Source organism: Lycium ferocissimum, chromosome 3, assembly GCF_029784015.1.
Source record: "Lycium ferocissimum isolate CSIRO_LF1 chromosome 3, AGI_CSIRO_Lferr_CH_V1, whole genome shotgun sequence".
Lineage (NCBI taxonomy): Eukaryota > Viridiplantae > Streptophyta > Magnoliopsida > Solanales > Solanaceae > Lycium > Lycium ferocissimum.
Window position 1 is genome coordinate 8,048,881 of NC_081344.1, and position 20,384 is coordinate 8,069,264.

General features: G+C 33.2%; 2 protein-coding genes and 1 pseudogene across 2 annotated transcripts; 2 read left to right on the forward strand and 1 right to left on the reverse strand.

Moving 5' to 3' along the window:
• Positions 1 to 1,175: 1,175 nt before the first annotated feature.
• On the reverse strand, positions 1,176 to 4,555 carry LOC132049549 (organelle RRM domain-containing protein 2, mitochondrial). The gene is made up of 3 exons (XM_059440406.1): positions 4,443 to 4,555; positions 1,815 to 1,883; positions 1,176 to 1,704 (listed from the first exon to the last, which is right to left on the reverse strand). The coding sequence occupies exons 1-3, from the start codon at positions 4,549 to 4,551 to the stop codon at positions 1,466 to 1,468; spliced, it is 417 nt and encodes a 138-aa protein (XP_059296389.1). The 5' UTR covers positions 4,552 to 4,555; the 3' UTR covers positions 1,176 to 1,465.
• An 11,326-nt stretch (positions 4,556 to 15,881) lies between these two features.
• On the forward strand, positions 15,882 to 16,803 carry LOC132049551 (GCN5-related N-acetyltransferase 8-like). The gene has a single exon (XM_059440408.1). It carries the CDS (start codon positions 15,990 to 15,992, stop codon positions 16,695 to 16,697), a length of 708 nt encoding a protein of 235 aa, XP_059296391.1. The 5' UTR covers positions 15,882 to 15,989; the 3' UTR covers positions 16,698 to 16,803.
• A 134-nt stretch (positions 16,804 to 16,937) lies between these two features.
• LOC132049552 (GCN5-related N-acetyltransferase 8-like) lies at positions 16,938 to 17,655 on the forward strand (annotated as a pseudogene).
• Positions 17,656 to 20,384: the final 2,729 nt, after the last annotated feature.

Consider the following 20,384-nt stretch of genomic DNA (forward strand, 5'->3'; position numbering starts at 1 on the left):
TTTATCCTTCAATTGGACGGATTCCTCCTAATTAATTAATATTACCCAACTCCTTTGTAAAACATTTTGAGAGCATCAGAGGCTAACTTGTCTTTTCTAAGGATCATATCATGAACAAAATATATGCTCCCAAAGAAGGGCAGAGATAATATAAGATAGATTGCAAAAATCCGAATGAGAGATCTATTATTCCTCTCGACTATCCAATTTTGTTAATTAAGAGATATAAGGACTGAAAGTCTAATGAATAGTCCTGTAAAGATTCAGAAATTGGTCTAACTACATAAAAATTACAGAAAAGGCTCAAATATGTCATCGAACTATCAGAGATGGCTCATTTATGTCACTCGTCAATCGTTTGGCTCATTTATGCCATCAAATCAAAGGAAATGACTCATTTATGTCACTCATCAATAGTTTGGCTCATTTATGCCATCGCCCTTTACCAAAATGACTCATTCATGTCATTTTTCATTAACGCTGGTTTTATAATATCAGATATGACACGTGACCTCCAATTAGAGATCTGCGTCGTTTAATTAAACCAGCCCTATTTAAATCCCAATAAAAAATCCAACCCATACACCCTACCCATCCACAACCATAATCTAGTTGGATGCCACGTGTAATAGCTGATATCGTTAATGAAAAATAGCATGAATGAGTCATTTTTTTAAGCATGGCATAAATGAGCCAAACTATGACGAATAATGAGATAAATGAAAGCCATTTCCAATAATTCGATCAAGCATATTTGAGCCTTTTCCGTAAAAGCTATGGTGAGTTATCACTATGGTTATGCGAACAGAAACTTCAAAATTATTTTGTATCAAAATGTTTGGAAGAGCGATTTTTTAAAAACTCAACAATCTTTCACGAAGAAAAGCTAAGTACACTATGAATAATCATCAATAAAGCTAATAAAGTTATCAAGATGCGCAAATTGTCCCTAATACAACTGACATTGAAAAAAGAAAACTAGCAAACTCGAAGTGTAATTGACCCTACTAAAACCATATACATCTGTATGACTAAAGTAAAAGGAGACTGTTAGATTATGATGAAAATGAGGAAAGGAAAAACAAGTAAGCTTACCAAGTTAACAAAACTTGCATTTTGAGGTGAACAAGTAAGACGAACCACGTACTTTGTGGTCCTATATGACAACAAAATTATAGGGGGGAAATCGTTATTGAACAATTAAGTGTTTCTTACAGTCAAAAATACCCTGCTAAATAAGCAAAGGATCCAGAATCCTTAAATACTCGGCAGAGAAAGAGCTCCACCTCAGACAATATATCCTTAAAAAGTGAACAACTATATTTAAGTACAGTACAATATCCTTCAATAAAAATGCTATATTGCAATCAAATATTTCACTCGAATCTGTGGTCATTGGCCATTCTATGTGATATTGCAATTTGCAATCGAATATTTCACTACGATATTAGAGAGTCTTTGATCATCATCTGCCAGTCCAACCAATGGTCTTATTTGTTGTAATCCCAAAGTTCATTGGATCTTGTGGAGGTGGCGGTGGAGGTCTAGGCATACTTGGCTTCGCAGGGTCAACAAAAATTACCCAGCCATCCAAGAACTTAGCATTCATTCCTTCGCGAGCTTTCTCTGCTTCTTCTATTGTTGCATAAGAAACAAATCCGAACCCCTTTGATCTCCCAGTTGCTCTATCAGTAATTACTTTTGCTGTTAAATCAACACATAGCAAAAAGAAAAAATGGTTAATGTTTATCACATTTAAATCAGAATCTAGCAAAATAAAAGAGGAAGATGAGAAGGAAATTTCTTATGATTACCTTCAGTAAGACTTCCAAATGGTTCGAATGCTTTTTTAAGGTTTTCATCACTAGTGTATCTTGAAAGCCCTGCACCATGACGCATCAAACGGAAACAACGAAAAAGAAGAGCTTAGACTAAAAATTGGATTATCTATTTTTCCACTTTCTTTTAGCAACTTGTATCTAGAGTTTTTCGCCACATCGATAAATTACGCTTAATATGTAGTGTTCACAATGTTTTGCTTTTCAATTGTTTATCATAAAAGGGTTGCAAAAATCATATTTCATTATAGGCAAATGCCGTCGTCCACATTAACACATCTGAGCAACATCACTTGAATACTCATCCAATTATGAGGTACGAGCATCTTTTGCTAGTGCTGAAAGGCATCGCTAAAAATTCTCTATTCAAGATTATGCAGATTTTTTTTTTCCCCTGATAAGGGGAAAAAAATCTGCAAAATCATGAATAGAGAATTTTTAGTGATGCCTTTCAGAGACTCAAAGCACCTTTTACTAGATCATGTGGAAAGCAAAAGTAAAAAAGCAAGCAAAGCCAAGTTAGAAAGAAACACTCAGAAATGTTTCAGATGGTAACTAGAGTTCCCCCAGACAGTCAGTGACTTTTCTTTCTTCTTTTCCCCATTTTCGGATAAAGCAAAACTACTAAAGAACTTCAGCCAGCAATCTTAATACCAGACCGAAGTGAAAGGGAAAACTTCAAGGTACACCTCACTTGTACCTTGGATTTAGTCCTTGTTTTCTCCTGCAGCAAGTTCGCAAAATTTTCATATACAGTGAGGTACTCTCCTTCCACAAGGTAGAAATAACTTCTATTGTTCAGATAAGACAAACAAATAAGCCTGCCATGCATGAAAATGTTATGCCTAGTGAAAAGATAAGAGATATGGTCAAAACAGCTTTAACTATCAACTTACGTAAGTCAGACCTGGGTGTTTTATGACAATAAGAAGTCAAAATGATTCAGGCATTCAATTGAAAAGGCCATTCAACCCATAATAATGGTACACTTGCATAACATTTTCTAGTAGATATCATCCTCTAATAACAAGAAGCAGACTAGACATAAGTGGTTATAAAAGTTTTAAGCAATTAACATATACAAATACAAGAACCAGGGGAGACATTCGCACAATATAGATAGAAGAGAACCAAATCATGCAACCAAAATTATAGTGCTTCGGAAATCTGCAATATTGCCAGAGCATATATGTCTATGAGGATGGCATTTAGAAAAAAAGAAGTTAAACCTCTAATTTTTCCTTAAGGATAAATTATTTAGTATTGGAAATGATTGATATAACTGACCATAACTATTCCGGAGACAAGGGCAAAGTTGATGATTCATTGACACCCATGAAACAAAGTTTCCGCATTAGTACCATCATTTGGTAACTGATTTTATAAATGACGAGGATATAAAGAAAGAGGGTATTTCACGGTAGTGAGCCTACTTTATTGCCAGACCCCACATTGTGGGATTCCACTATGTATGTCGTTGTTGTTGTTGTTGTTGATTGGTACTTAACGGGTAAATTAGACCTCCTAGATTACTGATAGCCACCCCACCATGCTCGAAGGCCGCCAAAGCAATTAAGAAATTGTTTTGTCTCTCTTGCAGTTTATAATTTCTACATCTCAATTAGTCATAAAAGTCAAGTGTTTTCATTTGTGCATCAAATTTGAAAGCATAACCTTTGGAACAGATAACCTTGATCTAAACTAACTTACTGTAGTAATACTTTCAACCTAACTAGAAACTAGGCAACCACCGGAATTTCAACGCGCCAAACTCCTATTCGAAAAAGAGCACGAAACAATTTGATAGGAGAAATGATAGAAGAATAACAAATAAAAGCTGACACCAAAAGGAGTTGTTATATATATATATATATATACACACACACACATATATAAAGATATACACACACATATATATACATATATTTATAGATATATATATCAGAATTAGCCCAAGTAAAACTTCCAAAAACTCAACTTTATATCCATAGGACCTGTTTGGCCATGAAAATTATTCACTTTTTTCCAGAATTTTTTTTCACTTATTTGAAAATCAGCGATTGGCCATGAAAATTCCAAATACAACTTATTTGGAATTTTGGGAAACACCTAAAACCTTGTTTTCACTTTTTTTCCCCCACTTCTTTCACTTTCAGTACATTCAAACAACCGAATACTTTTTCTGCAAAAAATATAACGAAACACAACTCTATCTTCAACTCCAACTTTAAAAATTCTAAACAAAGTGAAAAATATTTGATTTTTATGGCCAAACGCCTACTTACTAAACTAAATTTTGTAAAGTGCAAATACCAGAAATAATAGATACCATTCATTGAAACAGTGCAAATACCAGAACATGGTGGGATTATATTGGGCTTGTTGTTGTTGTTGTTGTAATCGATACCATTCATATAATAACTATAACGAGAACAGATTAAAACAATAAGCACAAAAGTATTACTGTTGTGAAACCAATGAAAAAACAATAAAGATTCAAATTGTACTAAATCTCTTCAATCTTAAAATTTATTATCGATTAACATACATTTTAATGACCAATAAAATAAAGTATTCATAAGATTAGTGTGTTTGTGCACATACCACTGACAAAAAGCTTTGGACTTGTGAGAGTTGAATTCAATCGTATTGAATTAAATTGTGACTGAATAATCGTTGAAGATCCATTAAAAATGCGACTAAAGAATGCCATTTTAATTAAGAAGGTAACGATTGTTTGAAAATGACTGTATTTCTGTGGAATTTTATTGGGACCAAGTTCTTTTGCAAGGGTTTAGGGTTTTATCATAGAAATGAATGGTGAATTGTAAAGCCTAGGGATCAAATAGTTACTTTTACAAAGTAGATGACCCTCCATGATAAATAAGGGGTAAAGCTGCAACTATACCTCTTAACTTTGCGATTTTATTCATTAAACAAATAATGCAAATAAATCTTTTTTGCTGATGAAATTATTTTAAAATTATTTAGCTTATTTTTAATTAAAAAAATCGCGTGGCTTTAAAAAAAAAATCTATCCATGTATTTTAGTAGACTTATTTTTGTAGCCACGTGTCAATTAATTTTTTTTCTCTAAAAATGCACCGAAATAATGCCATTTTAATTAAGAAGGTAACGATTGTTTGAACTGATTGTATTTCTCTAGATTTTATTGGGACCAAGAGCGCGTTTGGATTGGCTTATAAGTTGGTCTGACTAGCTTATAAGCTATTTTTAACTTATTTTGGTGTTTGGCAAAAATAGAAAACAGCTTAACTTAAGTTAAAATAAGCTAAAACCAAGAAGCTGCTGAACCCCAACTTATTATTTTTTGGCTTAAAAGTCATTTTGATTTGACTAACAACTTTAACCTTTTATCCATTATATTTTCTGTTAATTTCAATACTATCCTTACTTCTAAAAACCCTTTAAGCACTTTTATTGAAATACGTAACTGCTTATTTATAAAATAATTTTCAGCACTTAAAAAGTATTTTAAGCACTTAAAAAGTATTTTAAGCACTTATGCTTAAAAGCCACTTTTTTTTAGCTAATCCAAACGGACTCCAAGTTCTTTTTGCAAGGTTTTAGGGTTTTATCATGTAAATGAATGGTGAATTGTAAAGCCTCTGGGATCAAATTGGTATTTTGACAAAGTAGAGGGCCCTCCATGATAAATAAATAACTTTTTTTTAGGTCGAAGGTCGAGTTCTCTATCTCCGCCTAACTTTTTGCTCTTCTCATTTTTTTCCCCTCTCTATTTCACAAAGTGCAATTTTTTTCCTTCTACTTTCAAAATCTACATACTATATTAAGTAACCTTCGTAACTTTACATTATAACTTTGGGCTTTTAATTATAGGTGACTTCTAAATATTTTTTTTTTTAATGGAGGTGACTCAAGTTTTAATTATTGAGTGGGGTGATAATTTTGATTAGTGATTAAGGGGTTTTGAATTTGCCCAAAAGTTTTCATTTTGACACTTTGACCCTTAACTTTAGTTTTAACACTTTGGCCTCAAGTTTTATTTTTAACACGTTGACCCACTCCCGCCCCCGCTCCCCGACCCCCTCGCCCCGCCCCCCACCCCAAAAAAAAAAAATTAATTTTTTTAATTTTCTTTATTTATTTTTCACCCCCTCCCTCCCCCACCCCACGCCCCCCCCCCCCCCAAAAAAAAAAAAAATGATTTTCTTTATTTGTTTTTTCATCCCACCTCTCTCCTCCTCCTCCCCAAGCCCCCACCCCCACCCCAACCCCCCCTCCCTAAAAAAATTTTTTTTTTTTATTTTCTTTATTTATTTTTTCACCCCCCTCCCCCTCCTCCTCCTCCTCCTCGCAAACTCCCTCCCCACGATCACCACCATCCCCCCTCCACCCTCACCAAAAAAAAAAATTGATTTTTTCTTACCAGCCTCCACTCCTCCTCCCAACCCTCCCCGCTAAAAAAAAAATTAAAATGTATTGATTTTTTTTTTGTTTTTTTCACCCCACCTCCTTCCTCCTCCCCCCCCCTTCCCCCCCCCCCCCCCCCCACAAAAAAAAATTCTTTTTTTAAAAAAGTTTTTATTTTTATTTTTTTTGCACCTACCTACCCCCACCCTTCCAAAAAAAAAATGTTTGAAATAGAAGTCTTGAAAAGTTTTTGTTTTTGTATTTTTGCGCCCCCCCCCCCACCCACCCACCCACCCACACCTAAAAAATATTGAAAAGAAGTTGGGGTTTAGGAAAAGTTTGGATAAAATTCATGTTGTTGTTGTTGTGTGTTTGTGTAGGGGTGGGCGTTCGGTTTTTCGGTTCGGTTTTTTCAAAGTTCGGTTTGGTTTTTCGGTTTCGGTTTTTTGAAAGTGGACACCGAACACCGCACCGAATTAGTTCGGTTCGATTTTTTGAAGTTCGATTCGGTTCGATTTTTGAAGTTGATTCGGTTGTTTCGATTTTTCTAATTCGGTTTTTTTCAACACCGAACACCGCACCGAATTAGTAGACCATATTCTTGTATGCTTTATTTTATCTTCCTCTTAAAAGTATTATTTGTCGATAATTATTTATATACATTGACTAATTATTTTAATCAAGATAGTATAAAACAATCCCATTGTAAAAAATGATTTAATATAGGCCACGAGTATTATTGAAGACAAATTTATTTATCCAATTTAAACCTATAGATGTTCTAAATAGTACATCTCACGTCCAAATTTTAATATGATGAACCAAACATTCGACAATAAACAAAATCTTTTTGTGATTATTATCAATTGTCTTCTATTTTGCATTATAATCTCTGAATAATTTGTTCAATTCTTGTAGGCCCTTTTGATTTTTGAATAGAAAAATTTCCAGTTGAATCTTTGATGGCTTCTGGAATTTAGCAGCTTCTTTATTAATCATATACATTAATTTGGGCCTGAGAGAGTGGACTGAGTGTTGTAAAAAAAAATTGTATTCATGTAGTAAATCTTAAAAAAAAAAAAAAAAAAAACTTTCGGTTAAACCGAAGTACCGTAGAACCGTTGACCCGAAACCGAACACCGAATCGAAACACCGATTTTGTCATAAAAAAAACCGAAACCGAACCGAAATACCGAAAAACCAAACTAATTCGGTTCGGTTCGATTTTTCGATTTTCGGTGTTTATGCCCACCCCTAGTTTGTAGTGAAATAGATGGTTCTTCTGTTATTTTCCTGGTATGGTTCAGGGTTTAGGAAAAGATATCCAACTGATGGTTTTTTTTGTTCTTGTCCTGGTATTTATCTGATTTTGTTTGTAGAAGACAATCAACAGATTTGTAGTTGTTGCAATAAGTTTTACACTTTTTGCAACAAGTAGACAATATGTTGCAACGACTCATTCATCTGTTGGACATAGCTTCAATTATTTGGTTCTGTTTGTAGAAGATATCCAACAGATTTGTAGTTGTTGTCCAAGCCGAAATGCTCCATAGTTGTTAATTTCACCGTGTTGTAATAATAGTTATCTGTTGGAACTTTATGACATTTTCATGTTGTTCTTTTTTAGAATGGTAATTTATGTTCTTGATCGTGTCCAATCATAAATGTGTGTATTGTTATTAATAAATTCATTGAACAATTTCCAACAAGTAGTGAATCTATTGCAACAGCTCTGTAACTTGTTGGGTTTTATCCAACAAGTAACAGGACTTGTTGCAACAATTAGTAACTTGTGTTTTATCCAATTTTTAAAAGATTTCCAACAAGTAAGCAATCTGTTGCAACAATCGCAAAGTTTTTGTTAGAAAGCAACTAAGTTACATGTTGGTTTTTCCAACATGTGACTTGTTGCAGTATAACCGGGTAGCTTGTTGTGTTTTATCCAACAAGAGTAAGGACTCGTTCAACAACTATGTCATTCTTTACGACGGATATACTACACATTTAAACAGATATTATAGTTGTTACGTATACTACTTAATCCACCCATATTTAGTGATCAACAAAGGGAATCAATGATATTTAGTGATAAACAAAGGAAATCAACAATAAGTAGTGATCAATATATAATACTTAATCAATTTAATAGTATTTTATGTCAGGAAGGATGATCGACTAAGTCAGTATGCACTAAATCTAATGATCATTAGAGTGAATTGATGTGAACTACTTTATTCACCCATATTTGGTAATAAACAAATGAAATCAACGATATTTAGTGATAAACAAATGAAATCAACTATATTTAGTGATCCATATATAATACTTAATCAATTTGATAGTAGTTTGAGTCAGGAAAGATGATCTACTAAGTCAGTAAGCACTAAATCGAGTGACCATTAGAGTGATTTGATGCAAACTACTTGATTCACCCATATTTAGTGATAAACAAAGGAAATCAATGATATTTAGTGATCAATGTATAATACTTAATAAATTCGATATATTTTGAGTCAGGAAAGATAATCTACTACTCAGTATGGACTAAATTGAGTGATCATTAGAGTGATTTGATGCGAACTACTTGATTCACCCAAATTTAGTGTTAAACAAAGAAAATCAACGATTTTTAGTGATGAATATATATATCTACTAACATCCTTAATGGATTAGATAGTAATTTCATGGATTAGATGGGCAATTCTAAGTGTATTCTTCCTAAATCGAGTGATCATTAGAGTGATTTGATGTGAAGTACTTAATTCAACCATATTTAGTGATAAACAATGAATTCAATATTATTCAATTATAAACAAAGAGTTCAATGTGATCAATATCGTGAATATGTTGCAACAATGGAGGAGTTGTTGCAACATATGAGATATCTTGTAACATATGAGTAAGTTGTTACAACATATGAGATACCGTCGCAACATATATGAGTAAGTTGTTGCAAGCATATAAGATACTTCCGCAACATATGAGTAAGTTGTTGCAATAATTCAAATAAGGTGATTAATCTGTTGCAACAACTAAGCAACTTGCTTAAACATCCGATCCATCCGTGTTGAAATGCATTAGTAACTTGTTGCATCCTCTTCAAGTGTATGATTTGTTGCAACAATTAACTTATCATTGCGACATATTTTTTTAATTTTTGCAATAATTTAAGCAATTGTTTGATTTTTTTTTCCAACGAGGTGAGTAATTTGTTGCAACAACTAAGAAACTTGTTTAAAAAGATAAGTAACTTGTTAAAACAGATTAGTAACTTGTTGAAATAAACTAGTAACTTGTTGCAACTTCTTCAACAGTGTAGGCATTTGTTGCATACAACCACCTTAGCTCCAAATACCACAACTAATCAAAATAAATAAGTTCATAAACATCATTCATAAATAACATAAAGGACAAAAAAAAAAATAGAAATTGTTCAACAAAGAACCTTAGCTCCAAATACTACAACTTAAGTAATAATTTGTTGACAAGAATCGGCCTTCTGTGGTGTAGCGATTTTCTTGATCTACTCCATCTCCATTATCGGTTTCTTCATCTTCTAGTTCTTCTTCACTTTCTTTATTTGTATCTCCGCGTCTCGGCTCGTTCTTCATCTCTTTCTCGAGGATTGATTGTCGGCCGTCGTCAATTTAGCTATATCTTTCCTCAACATTTCTTTGATTCATAAATAGATTGTCTACTTGTTGCAACAAGTGTAGAACTTGTTGTAACAACTACAAACTGCTGGATATCTTCTACAAACGAACCAAATAATCGAAGCTATGTCCAATGATTTGTAGTTCAAAAGATTGTCCATTTGTTGCGACAAGTGTAGAACTTGTTGCAACAACTACAAATCTGTTGGATATTTTCTACAAACAGAACCAAATAATTGAAGTTATGTCCAACAGATTTGTAGTTGTTGCAACAGATTGTCTACTTATTGCAACAAATGTAGAACTTGTTGTAACAACTACAAATCATGGATATCTTCTACAAAACGAAACAAATAATGAAGCTATGTCAATGATTTGTAGTTGTTGCAATGATTGTCTACTTGTTGCAACAAGTGTAGAACTTGTTGCAACAATTACAAATCAGTAGGATACCTTCTACAAACAAAACCAAATATCAAGCTATGTCAATGATTTGTAGTCGTTGCAACGAACTTCGATTCACTTGTTACAACAAGTTTAGAACTTGTTGCAACAACTACAAATCATTAGATATCTTCTACAAACAGAAGCAAATAACTGAAGCTATGTCCAACAAATTAGTGAGTCGTTGCAACAGATTGGCTACTTGTTGCAAAAGGCGTAGAACTTGTTGCAATAACTACAAATCTGTTGGTTATCTTCTAGAACCAGATAAATACCAGAACAAGAACAAAAAAACTATTTGTTGGATATATTTTTCTAAACCCTAAACCATATCAGGATAGCAGCAGAAAAATCATCTATTTCACTAAACACACAACAACAACAACAACCCCAGATTTTATCCAAACTTTTCCTAAACCCAAAAAAAAAAAAAATTCAAAACTTCCTTCAATATTTTTTTTGGCTTGTTCAAAGTGGGGGTGGGGGGGGGGGCAAAAAACCAAAAGTAAAATTTTTTTTTTTAAAACAAAATTAATTTTTTTGGGGTGGGTGGGGGAAGTACGAAACCAAAAAAAAAAAAAAAAAAATTCAAAACCTCTTTTCAAGAAAAATCTTTTTTTTGGGGGGGGGGGGGGTGGTGCAAAAAAATAAAAAAAATTCAAGACTTCTTTTTTTTTGAAACAAATTTTTTTTTGGAAGGGTGGGGGGTGCAAAAAAACAAAAAGAAAAACTTTTCAATTTTTTTTTGGGGGGGGATGGAGGGGGGTGAGAGGAGGAGGAGTGGGGACTGAGGGGGGGGGTTGTAAAAATAAATAAAGAAAATCAAAAAAATTTAAAAAAAAAAATTGGGGGGAGGGGTGGGAGGAGGAGGAGAGAGGTCAACTGATGAAAAAGCACATAAAAAAATTAAAACTTTTTTTTAAAAAAAATTAAAATTTGGTTGGGGGGGGGGGGGGGGAGGGGAGGAGGAGAAGAGAGAGGTGAAAAAGCAAATAAAAATATCAAAACTTTTTTTTATAAAAAAAATTAAGGGGGGGGTGTGTGGGGGGCGGGGGTAAGGGGGGAGGAGGAGAGGGGGGGGGGGGTGAAAAGCAAATAAAAAATATCAAAGCTTTTTCTTAAAAAATAAAAAAAATTGGGAGGGGGAGTGTGTGGGCCGGGGGGGGGGGGCAAGGGTGGGGTGGGAGGAGGAGGAGAGGGGAGGGTCACTAAAAAGATAATAAAAAATATCAAAACTATTTTTTTTAAAAAAAAAAAAATTTGGGGGCGTGGGTGGGGGAGAGGGGGGGGTGGGGCGGGAGGGAGGGTTGGGAGGAGGAGAGGGGGCTGGTGAAAAAGCAAATAAAAAATATCAAAAAAAAAAATTAAATTTTTTTTTTGCGGGGTGGGGTGTGGGGCGGAGGAGAAGGGAGCTGGTGGGTTTTTTAGATTAAATTGAGATCTTTTTGTATTTTGTAAAAAATTAAGAAGATTGAAAAAATACATTTTGGACCTCAATCTTCTTAATCTCAAATTTAATTGGGTTTTACTTTTAAGTGGTCCCCATGAGTCACCTATGGTAATTTCAAAACTAAAATATCACCAATAGCTAATTCTTCCTAGTAACTTTGCTTTGCTTTACTACTTCATTCGACTTAAAATAGTTGTCATGGCTCGCTTCTTGATAGTCAATTTACCTCATTTTTGAAGTTACATTTAATTTAATTAATTAAATATTTTATAATTTAAATTTAAATATTCAAGAACTATACGAAATGTACTATAGGTTGTAATTTTTTTGTCATATCAATATAGTGAAAGATAAGTACATCTTAAAATATTAGTTAAAATTCATGTAGTTTAACTCTTAAGAAGCGACACGGGATATTGCACAATCTATGCTGTAGAATAATTGGTTGCATGATCGTGGAAAGCTTGGTTTGTCCTTTCCATATTTGTCATTCTTTCTGTAAATATTTATGATCAACGCGGACCTCTGATGGATATAGCATACTAGGAAATTTGCCCGCGTTTCGCGCTGTCGTAAAAGATCTCATTAAATTTACAAAATAATATGTTCCTAATATTCAAATGTTAAGAATAAAAAAAGAAAAAAAATCATTTAAAAACTCAAATTTGAGAACACTCGTAATATAAATTGAATGACAAAACCATAACCCCTAAAAAGTTAAAAGAAATTGGCATAAGATGGAAAAGTACTAATGTGGTAAAAGTTATATCTAAAGTTTAACTTTTAGTGCTATATGTGTGCTTGTAGAGTTAAAAATATTTGTTTGAGTTACAAATATAAAGTGTACATAACTTTTACTTTATTATAATCACATCTCAAGCGACTTGAATATGGATGATGGGAGAAGTATTACTTTCGATGTATTTTGTGTTTTCTATACTTTCCAATCATAACATTTGTTCCTAGATATAACTCCTTTTTCAATATTGATTATAATAAGCAAACTTCACTTCTTTTATTTTCGATCAATTGAAAATATAAAATCTTTAACTGTACGTATGACGTACATCGTACTCGTTCTCAAGAATCTCATCGATATGAAGATTTTTTAAAAATATTTTTAATTTATAATGTAAATGGTAATTATACCACATAAATGAAAATCTAAAGCTGCATTTGAGTCGTCATATTGGACTCGCTTATTGAAAATATTTTTACTGATTATAATTGATACTTTTCCTGAAATTAAGAGAAGAGACTTCATACATCTTTTTTTTTTTTTTTTTCCTTCATGCACCACTTACAATCACTCTCTAGCAAAAATTCACCAACATAATGTAATCAATAAATGTAGTTTTGTTAAATACATAACCGAAAAATCTTTGTACCATAAGATGAGCTCTTCAATTTGGATTCTCTCTTCTCAATATTTTTAAAATACTCAAAAGCAAGATATGTATATCCAAAAATCAATTCAAGTTTATCATCTAATTAAAGAATGACAAAAAGGAAGTGAGAATAATGGAAGAGAATAAATCAAATACAAAAGTTGATCACAAGACAAATGAATCGACATACACGAAACAACAGATGATGAATTCTTCTGAAATCTTTTTCACAATCTCATCACTTCAAAATGCCTAAAATCATATAAAATAATCTAATCAATCAGTTTAAAAGAGCAACACTAATAATTATTAACACATTAAACAAAGGAACTACACTCAATCACTTTAAAATTAAAGGATATAAAATACTCTAACATAAAAACAAAAAAACAGAACAGAAGAAGATAAAGAGATAGAAATTCTCAATCTTCCCCACATATTGATCCTCCTCCCTGAACACATTTTATTTTTGTTTCCACCCAGTGTTTGGTACCCGCATTAGAGCCCGACTGTATCCGGATTAGCGTTGCGTAGAGTCCATTCGGGGAAAGCGCTCCCTATCAAGAATTTTTCTATACCCAACACTTAAACCCGAGACCTCTAGTTAAAGGAGGAGCAACAAGCCCGAGACCTCTAGTTAAGGGAGGAGCAACCTCATTCGCTGCACCACATCCTTTGATGGTCCCTTAAACACATTCAAATAGGAATATCAAAATTGTAAAGGGGAGAAATATCAAATCAAATATGTATATATTGAATAATGTATCTTACAAGGTACAAACTTAAGAAAAAGCAAACAGGAAAAAAATCTGAAGACAACCCCAAAAGGCCAAGACGTTTAGGAAGTCAAAAATCAAAGCCGTAAAATCAAGCATTACAACCAAAAAGGAGCATTCAAGATTCCAACATCTATATCTATAAAAGATATATACACAGAGAGAGAAGCAAAGGTGCACCAAGAATTATGCATATTCAAACGTCAATACCCAAACAAAGACACCCAAGAATTTTTATATAGACATCTCCATATGCAGTTAATTATCAAGTGCGGCTTTTCCTATTTCTTTTGTTATTAATTAAGTATTAATGTTGATTAATATCACAGAACGTTTTTTTATTTTTTTTGGGTGGTAAGAGACGTCTCCTTAGGGAGAACAAAAGTGAACTGCAAGGTCGCGGGTTCGAAGCTCTGCAGAGTGTGCGAACTGGCTAAGCACCCTTTCACATACAATACCTGAGTATGTCAAGCATGCATGCATGGGGGGTCTCACAGTCGTCTGGTCGCATCCATACTGTGGGGTCTTCACACTTAGTAACATAATTGAATATTTTTTTTTTAAAAAAATTATTTATGAGAAACAAAGTTTGGAAGGAGAATTAGTAACAAAGGGGGCACAAAATTCAATATTCTACGAAGTAATGTGATTTAAAGTATGGAAAATAATTACGACTCGGTGAGGATCATAAATTGAAAAATATTAGATTTTTTTGAATTTGTGTGCATATAATTTTTTTTAATTATAAATGAAAATAATATTTTTGGTATTTATTAAGTTTTAGCTTCACTTATAAGTTCATGTGGCAAGGTTTATGCAAGTTAAATATGGCGATTTAAACTTAATTTTAAACGAAATTAAGAGAAAAAATAAACCCATTAAAATGAAACTCAATAATCAATTAAATTCTTCATATATAAATCTTGTGCTTAAAAATATTCATTCTTAGTTAATCAAACAAGAGTTTTCAAAGATAAAAAATGTCTTGACTGATAATACTACTCTCATTTTCCACATTATATGATACCAATTAATAACTTCTACTTTTAGTGTTTGTAAAACATCATAAATTTTTCAAAGGCGTGGATAAAATTGTTCACAAAATCTTCTTATGCAGTTCAATAAAATTAGTTAGGAAAAAAAATCATCAGACGATAATCACACTTATTCAACACGAATAAAATATGACATCATACAATCACCAAAATTCAAGACAGTTTGAACTTCTTCAAAATGATAATTGTAATAAATGTTTTTCCATTATTCCCTCCATTCTAATTTACGTGACCAATGCACGTTTACCTTGGCAAAAAGTTTAAAAAATAAAGGAAATTTTTTAAAATTTGTAATTAAAAACAAATGCGCGATATTTGCGTAGTTATAAATCATTTCGTTAAAAAAAAATGAAAATTTTAAAATTAAATTATTTCAAATTATAAAAATGTAACATTCTTTTTGAGACACATTTAAAAAAATGGATTCTACATAAATTGAGACGGATAAACAAAGAGATAAGAAAAAATCCACAAAAAACTACCCCAATTAAACTGTCCCACGTGGATTGTCTTTAAGAAAATGATGAGGAGAAAATGAGAATTCAAAGGGAAAAAGCAAGATCTAGGTGGAGCAACTTCATAGGATCACAAACGAATGTGAAGCCGACAAAACTTGTAGATTGCGACTTATATATTCCCTCTGTTTCAATTTATGTGAATTTATTTTTTATTAATTTATATTAAAAAGAATGATCTTTTTCTATATTTGAAAATAATTCACCTTTATAGAATAATTTATAACCACACAAAATATATATGACTCATTTTATATCATAAATTTAAAATTCTTCTCTATTTTTTAAATTTTATGCATAGTTAAATAGATTCACGTAAATTGAAACGGAGGGACTATATAGTAGTAAAGTAAAATAGCTCGAATGCAATTCTCTATAACGTAGTCCATTCTCGCAGCATCTACAGTCTATACTAACCCGTTCCCCTAAACTTTACCTCAGCCAACACTTGTCTCATTTCAACATCTTTGCAAAAATGGCCGCCGCCGCACCTCCACCTTCACCATCACCAGCCCCCTCCGCCATAGGTGAAGACTTAATCCCATTCAGCCAACACCAAATATTTTCCCGTATCCGCCTCGCCACCATAACTGATGTTCCTCATATCCACAAACTCATCCACCAAATGGCCGTTTTTGAAAAACTCACTCATCTCTGTTCCGCTACTGAATCATCACTTGCCACTACTCTCTTCCCTCCCAACTCTCCTCCTCCTTTCACTTCCTTCACTGTTTTCCTTCTAGAAGTTTCCAAGAACCCTTTCAACCCAATTTCCCAAAATACCCCTAATTTCACCCCGGTGCTTAAAACTGTAAATCTTGATCTCCCGATTAATGACACTGAAGAGGAGGTGTTTAGGACAATTGATGATGATGTTGTGGTTGCTGGGTTTGTGTTGTTTTTTCCTAATTATTCGACGTTTTTAGCGAAACCCGGGTTTTATATTGAGGATATATTTGTGAGGGAGTGTTATAGGAGGAAAGGTTTTGGGAAAATTTTGTTGTCTGCTGTGGCGGCACAGGCGGCTAAGATGGGATATGGGAGAGTGGAGTGGGTGGTTTTAGATTGGAATGTGAATGCTATTAAGTTTTATGAAGAAATGGGAGCGGAGATTATGCAAGAATGGAAGGTTTGTAGGTTGACTGGTGATGCACTTCAAGCATTTGCTAGTGTTAACATTTGAGTTTTGAAGTTGTCTTCAATTTGAATACTCCACTGTTATGTGTGGATGTAATGGTTGTAAGTGTTATCAGTAGCAATTAAATAAAGAATTTCACTTGTTTTTGGTATGTGATCTTTAGTTCCTGATTTTCCTTTTCACTCCTTGTTTTCAGCTTGTGATTATGTGTTTAGAATGATATTAAATTTTGTGGTTAAGGGTGTGTTTGGTATGAAGGAAAATGTTTTCTTGGAAAATAAGTGAGTTTCTTACTTATTTTTTAGTGTTTGGTATGCAAGTAAAAAAAGATATTATCCCAATTGCATCAATATGTAATCTAGCAAAACACTATGGGTGTGGGACAAGGTGAGGAATGTGGGTTCGGGGGTGGGGGTTGGCGGCGTTAGGTCAAATGGGGAGGAGACAATTAACTTTGAATGTCACTTATGGAAATTGGTTTGCCTAACTTCAGGCCATACATAAATTGGTAAATCTGGATCTCCCAATTAATGACCCGGAAATGGAGGTGTTTAGGTTGGGTGGTGGAAATGATGATGTTGTGGTTGTTAAGTTTGTGTTGTTTTTCCCTAATTATTCGATGTTTTTGGCGAAATCTGGGTTTTATATTGAGCATATATTTGTGAGGGAGTGTTATAGGAGGAAGGGATTTGGGAAGATGTTATTGTCTGCTGTGGTGGCGCAGGCGGCTAAGATGGGGGTATGGGAGAGTTGAATGGGTTGTTTTAGATTGGAATGAGAATGCTATTAAGTTTTATGAGGAAATGGGTGCGGAGATTATGCAGGAATGGAGGGTTTGTAGGTTGACTCTGGTGATGCTCTTCAAGCATTTGCTAATGTCAACATTTGAGTATAAAATTATCTTCAGTACTCCACTGTTATGTGTGGACGTAATGGTGGTAAGGGATGAGATTGCAAGTGTTCTCAGTAGCAATTAAATAAAGAATTTCACTTGTTTTTGGTATTTGATCTTTTGTTCCTTATTTTCTTTCCCCCTTGTTTTCAGCTTGTGATTCTGTGTTTGGAACGATAATAGAATTATGTGCCTGCTTATTTCCCATTTCATCCTTGAAGAAAAAAAACGAAATGAGTTATTAGCTTTTCACTTGTTAATGATCCTGCTCTGGGGATATACTTCAGTGAGATGGAGGAATGTTATGGTCTTGCTGATTCTATTATCCTGCTCTGGTGATATGCTTCAGTGAGATGGAGGAATGTTATGGTCTTGCTGATTCTATTTTATGTTTGGAGAAAGGTGCACTCTGTCAAAGAGTATATTGTAATCTGATTAGAGCGATTACTTTGGATATCTGGTGTGAGTTCCTACTAGCTATGCTGCCTGTATTTGTATTTCTTCTTCAGAGAGGGGCATCCTAGTGTTCATAGTTTAGGAAATCATGAAGCTTTGTGATTACACCTATTGGTATTTGTTCTCTTCTTTATTTTGCTCAACGAGTTCTATCACGACAAGTTAGAAGGTCCTTTTATATAAAATTCTGCTCCTCATCTAATCAACCAAAATAAAGATGTACTCCCTCCTGTCCAAAATAATTGAATATTTAGCCTCTTACAGTTGGTCCAAAATAATTGAGGCTTTAGTCTATCAAGAAGGTATTTTATTCCCTTTTCAAATTTACCCTTGATACATTTTTAATTCAATAAATAAATTTAAGGGAGAATAACCTATATATACATCAGAATAGAGTATATTTATAAAATATGACGATATTTTTCAGTTTACAAATATACCAAGATTTCTTACAAAACATATATGAAAATTTATGTATGAAAATTGTATGAAATGTGTATATCTAATTAAACCTTAAAATTTTCGGCTCATAATTTTGTGTCGAAAATCGAATGAAATATGTATTTCGATTCGGCGTTAAAAAATTTAAATTTTTTGTGTATATATATATGTGTATCTCGCTACAGTTACATTTAGAAGTCTCGCATTTTTGTGTATGAAAATTGTATAAAAACAGTATGAAATATATATATAACTATATAAATTATGTATAAAGTTCATGTTACTTTTTTGGAAATTAATACAAATACAACAACATTATATACAACTTCGACACAAATTTAAGACAATTTTGAATCTCGCTTCGAAATTCGGATGAAATTTAATACAACTACAATATCAGTATAATTTTCATACAATATTAATACAAAATTAATTCAATTTTAAATCATTAAATTGATGAAATTCAAAATATTCAAATTTTTCAACAACAATAGGAGATAAAAAGCTTAAAATCTAAGCTTCCTAGTTATCGCTTCTCCTAATCTCAATTATCAGATGCAAGCTCGCGGTTAGGTTTTGATTTGGGGATGTTTTGGGTTTCGGGTCAATGTAAGGATTTTGGATGTAAGGAAAATTCAAAACTACACTTTTCCTTGTGGTCATCCATTACTATCTGCCTATACCGACACTCTTTGCTACAAAATACTTTCTAAATACTTTCTCTCCCCTGCAATTCAGCAACAAAAGAATGAAAGCTGTTTTCTGTTGAAATTCTTTTGTGTTGGATTTGGTTTCGTTATGTTCTATGTTTCTTCATTCGGAATTTGTAAACAGGGCATGAATGTGGTAAATGACTTTTTACTATATGTTGATCGAAGAGAAAGAGATGAAACAGAGCATCAGCGAGTTTTTTTTTTCTAGATCTTGGCAGATTGTGATGGAGAAGGGGAAGGGGAAGGGTCGGTTGTTGTTTGTTTTACGGATCTGACAGATCGTGATAGAAAGGGAAGGAATGGTAGGCTTTTTTTTTTTTTTTTCAGATCCATTATATTTTATAATTAAGTTGGTATCTTTTTTTGTAAATAATGAAAAATATCTTATATTTTATAACATCAAAGTCTTAAATAGTATTATTAGCTTATTTTCCTTAAATTTAATGCTTGTTATAGTTTCAAAGCCCGTCTTAATTTAAGGTATTTTAGTCTATGCCTCTTAATTTTAGGAGTAAGTTAATTTAACTTGTCATTGTCTTGATCTAAACGCCGATTATTTTGAATGGGAGGAGTATATGTAGGAATGAGTTAAGGAAGTGGTGGTGGGGTATAGCTTTGCGTAATTCATGTATGCATATTCTTTCTGGTGAAATTGTAGTCATGTCTTTTAAACGGAAGAAGCTCGTCGAAATGTCGAAATGGTAATTTATGTCTATTTCTCGTTAATAGTTTGGGCTCGTCTGTCTGATGACCGTTATCGAAATGGGCTTATTTATGCCGTCGTCGTTGCAAAATGGTACCGTTGTCTGGGTACACCGTTAGCGGGTTCTGATATCGGATACGTGGCTTCCCGATTGGGAATCTGTATTGTCTGAGTCGCCATGCAATTTTAAATTTATTTCTAATAAAAATTCGACATCCAATGGCCCACCCAAATTCCTACTAACCCACAATCATAATCTTATTTCCTTCTCCCTCCTTCATTGTACGATTACAAAAAAACCCTAATCTCACCCATCTCCTCTCCTCTCCTTCTAGCGATTTCAAGATTCCCTTTTTAAGTCAATTATGGTTGCGGGTTAAAAGGAATTTGAATGGGTCGGGTGTATGGATTGAATTTTTTTTATTAATTTGGGATTTAAAATTGGGCTGGTTTAGTTAAACGGTGTGGACCTCTAATTGGAGGCCACTTTATATCGATGTTAAAGCGTTAATGAAAAATGGCAAAAA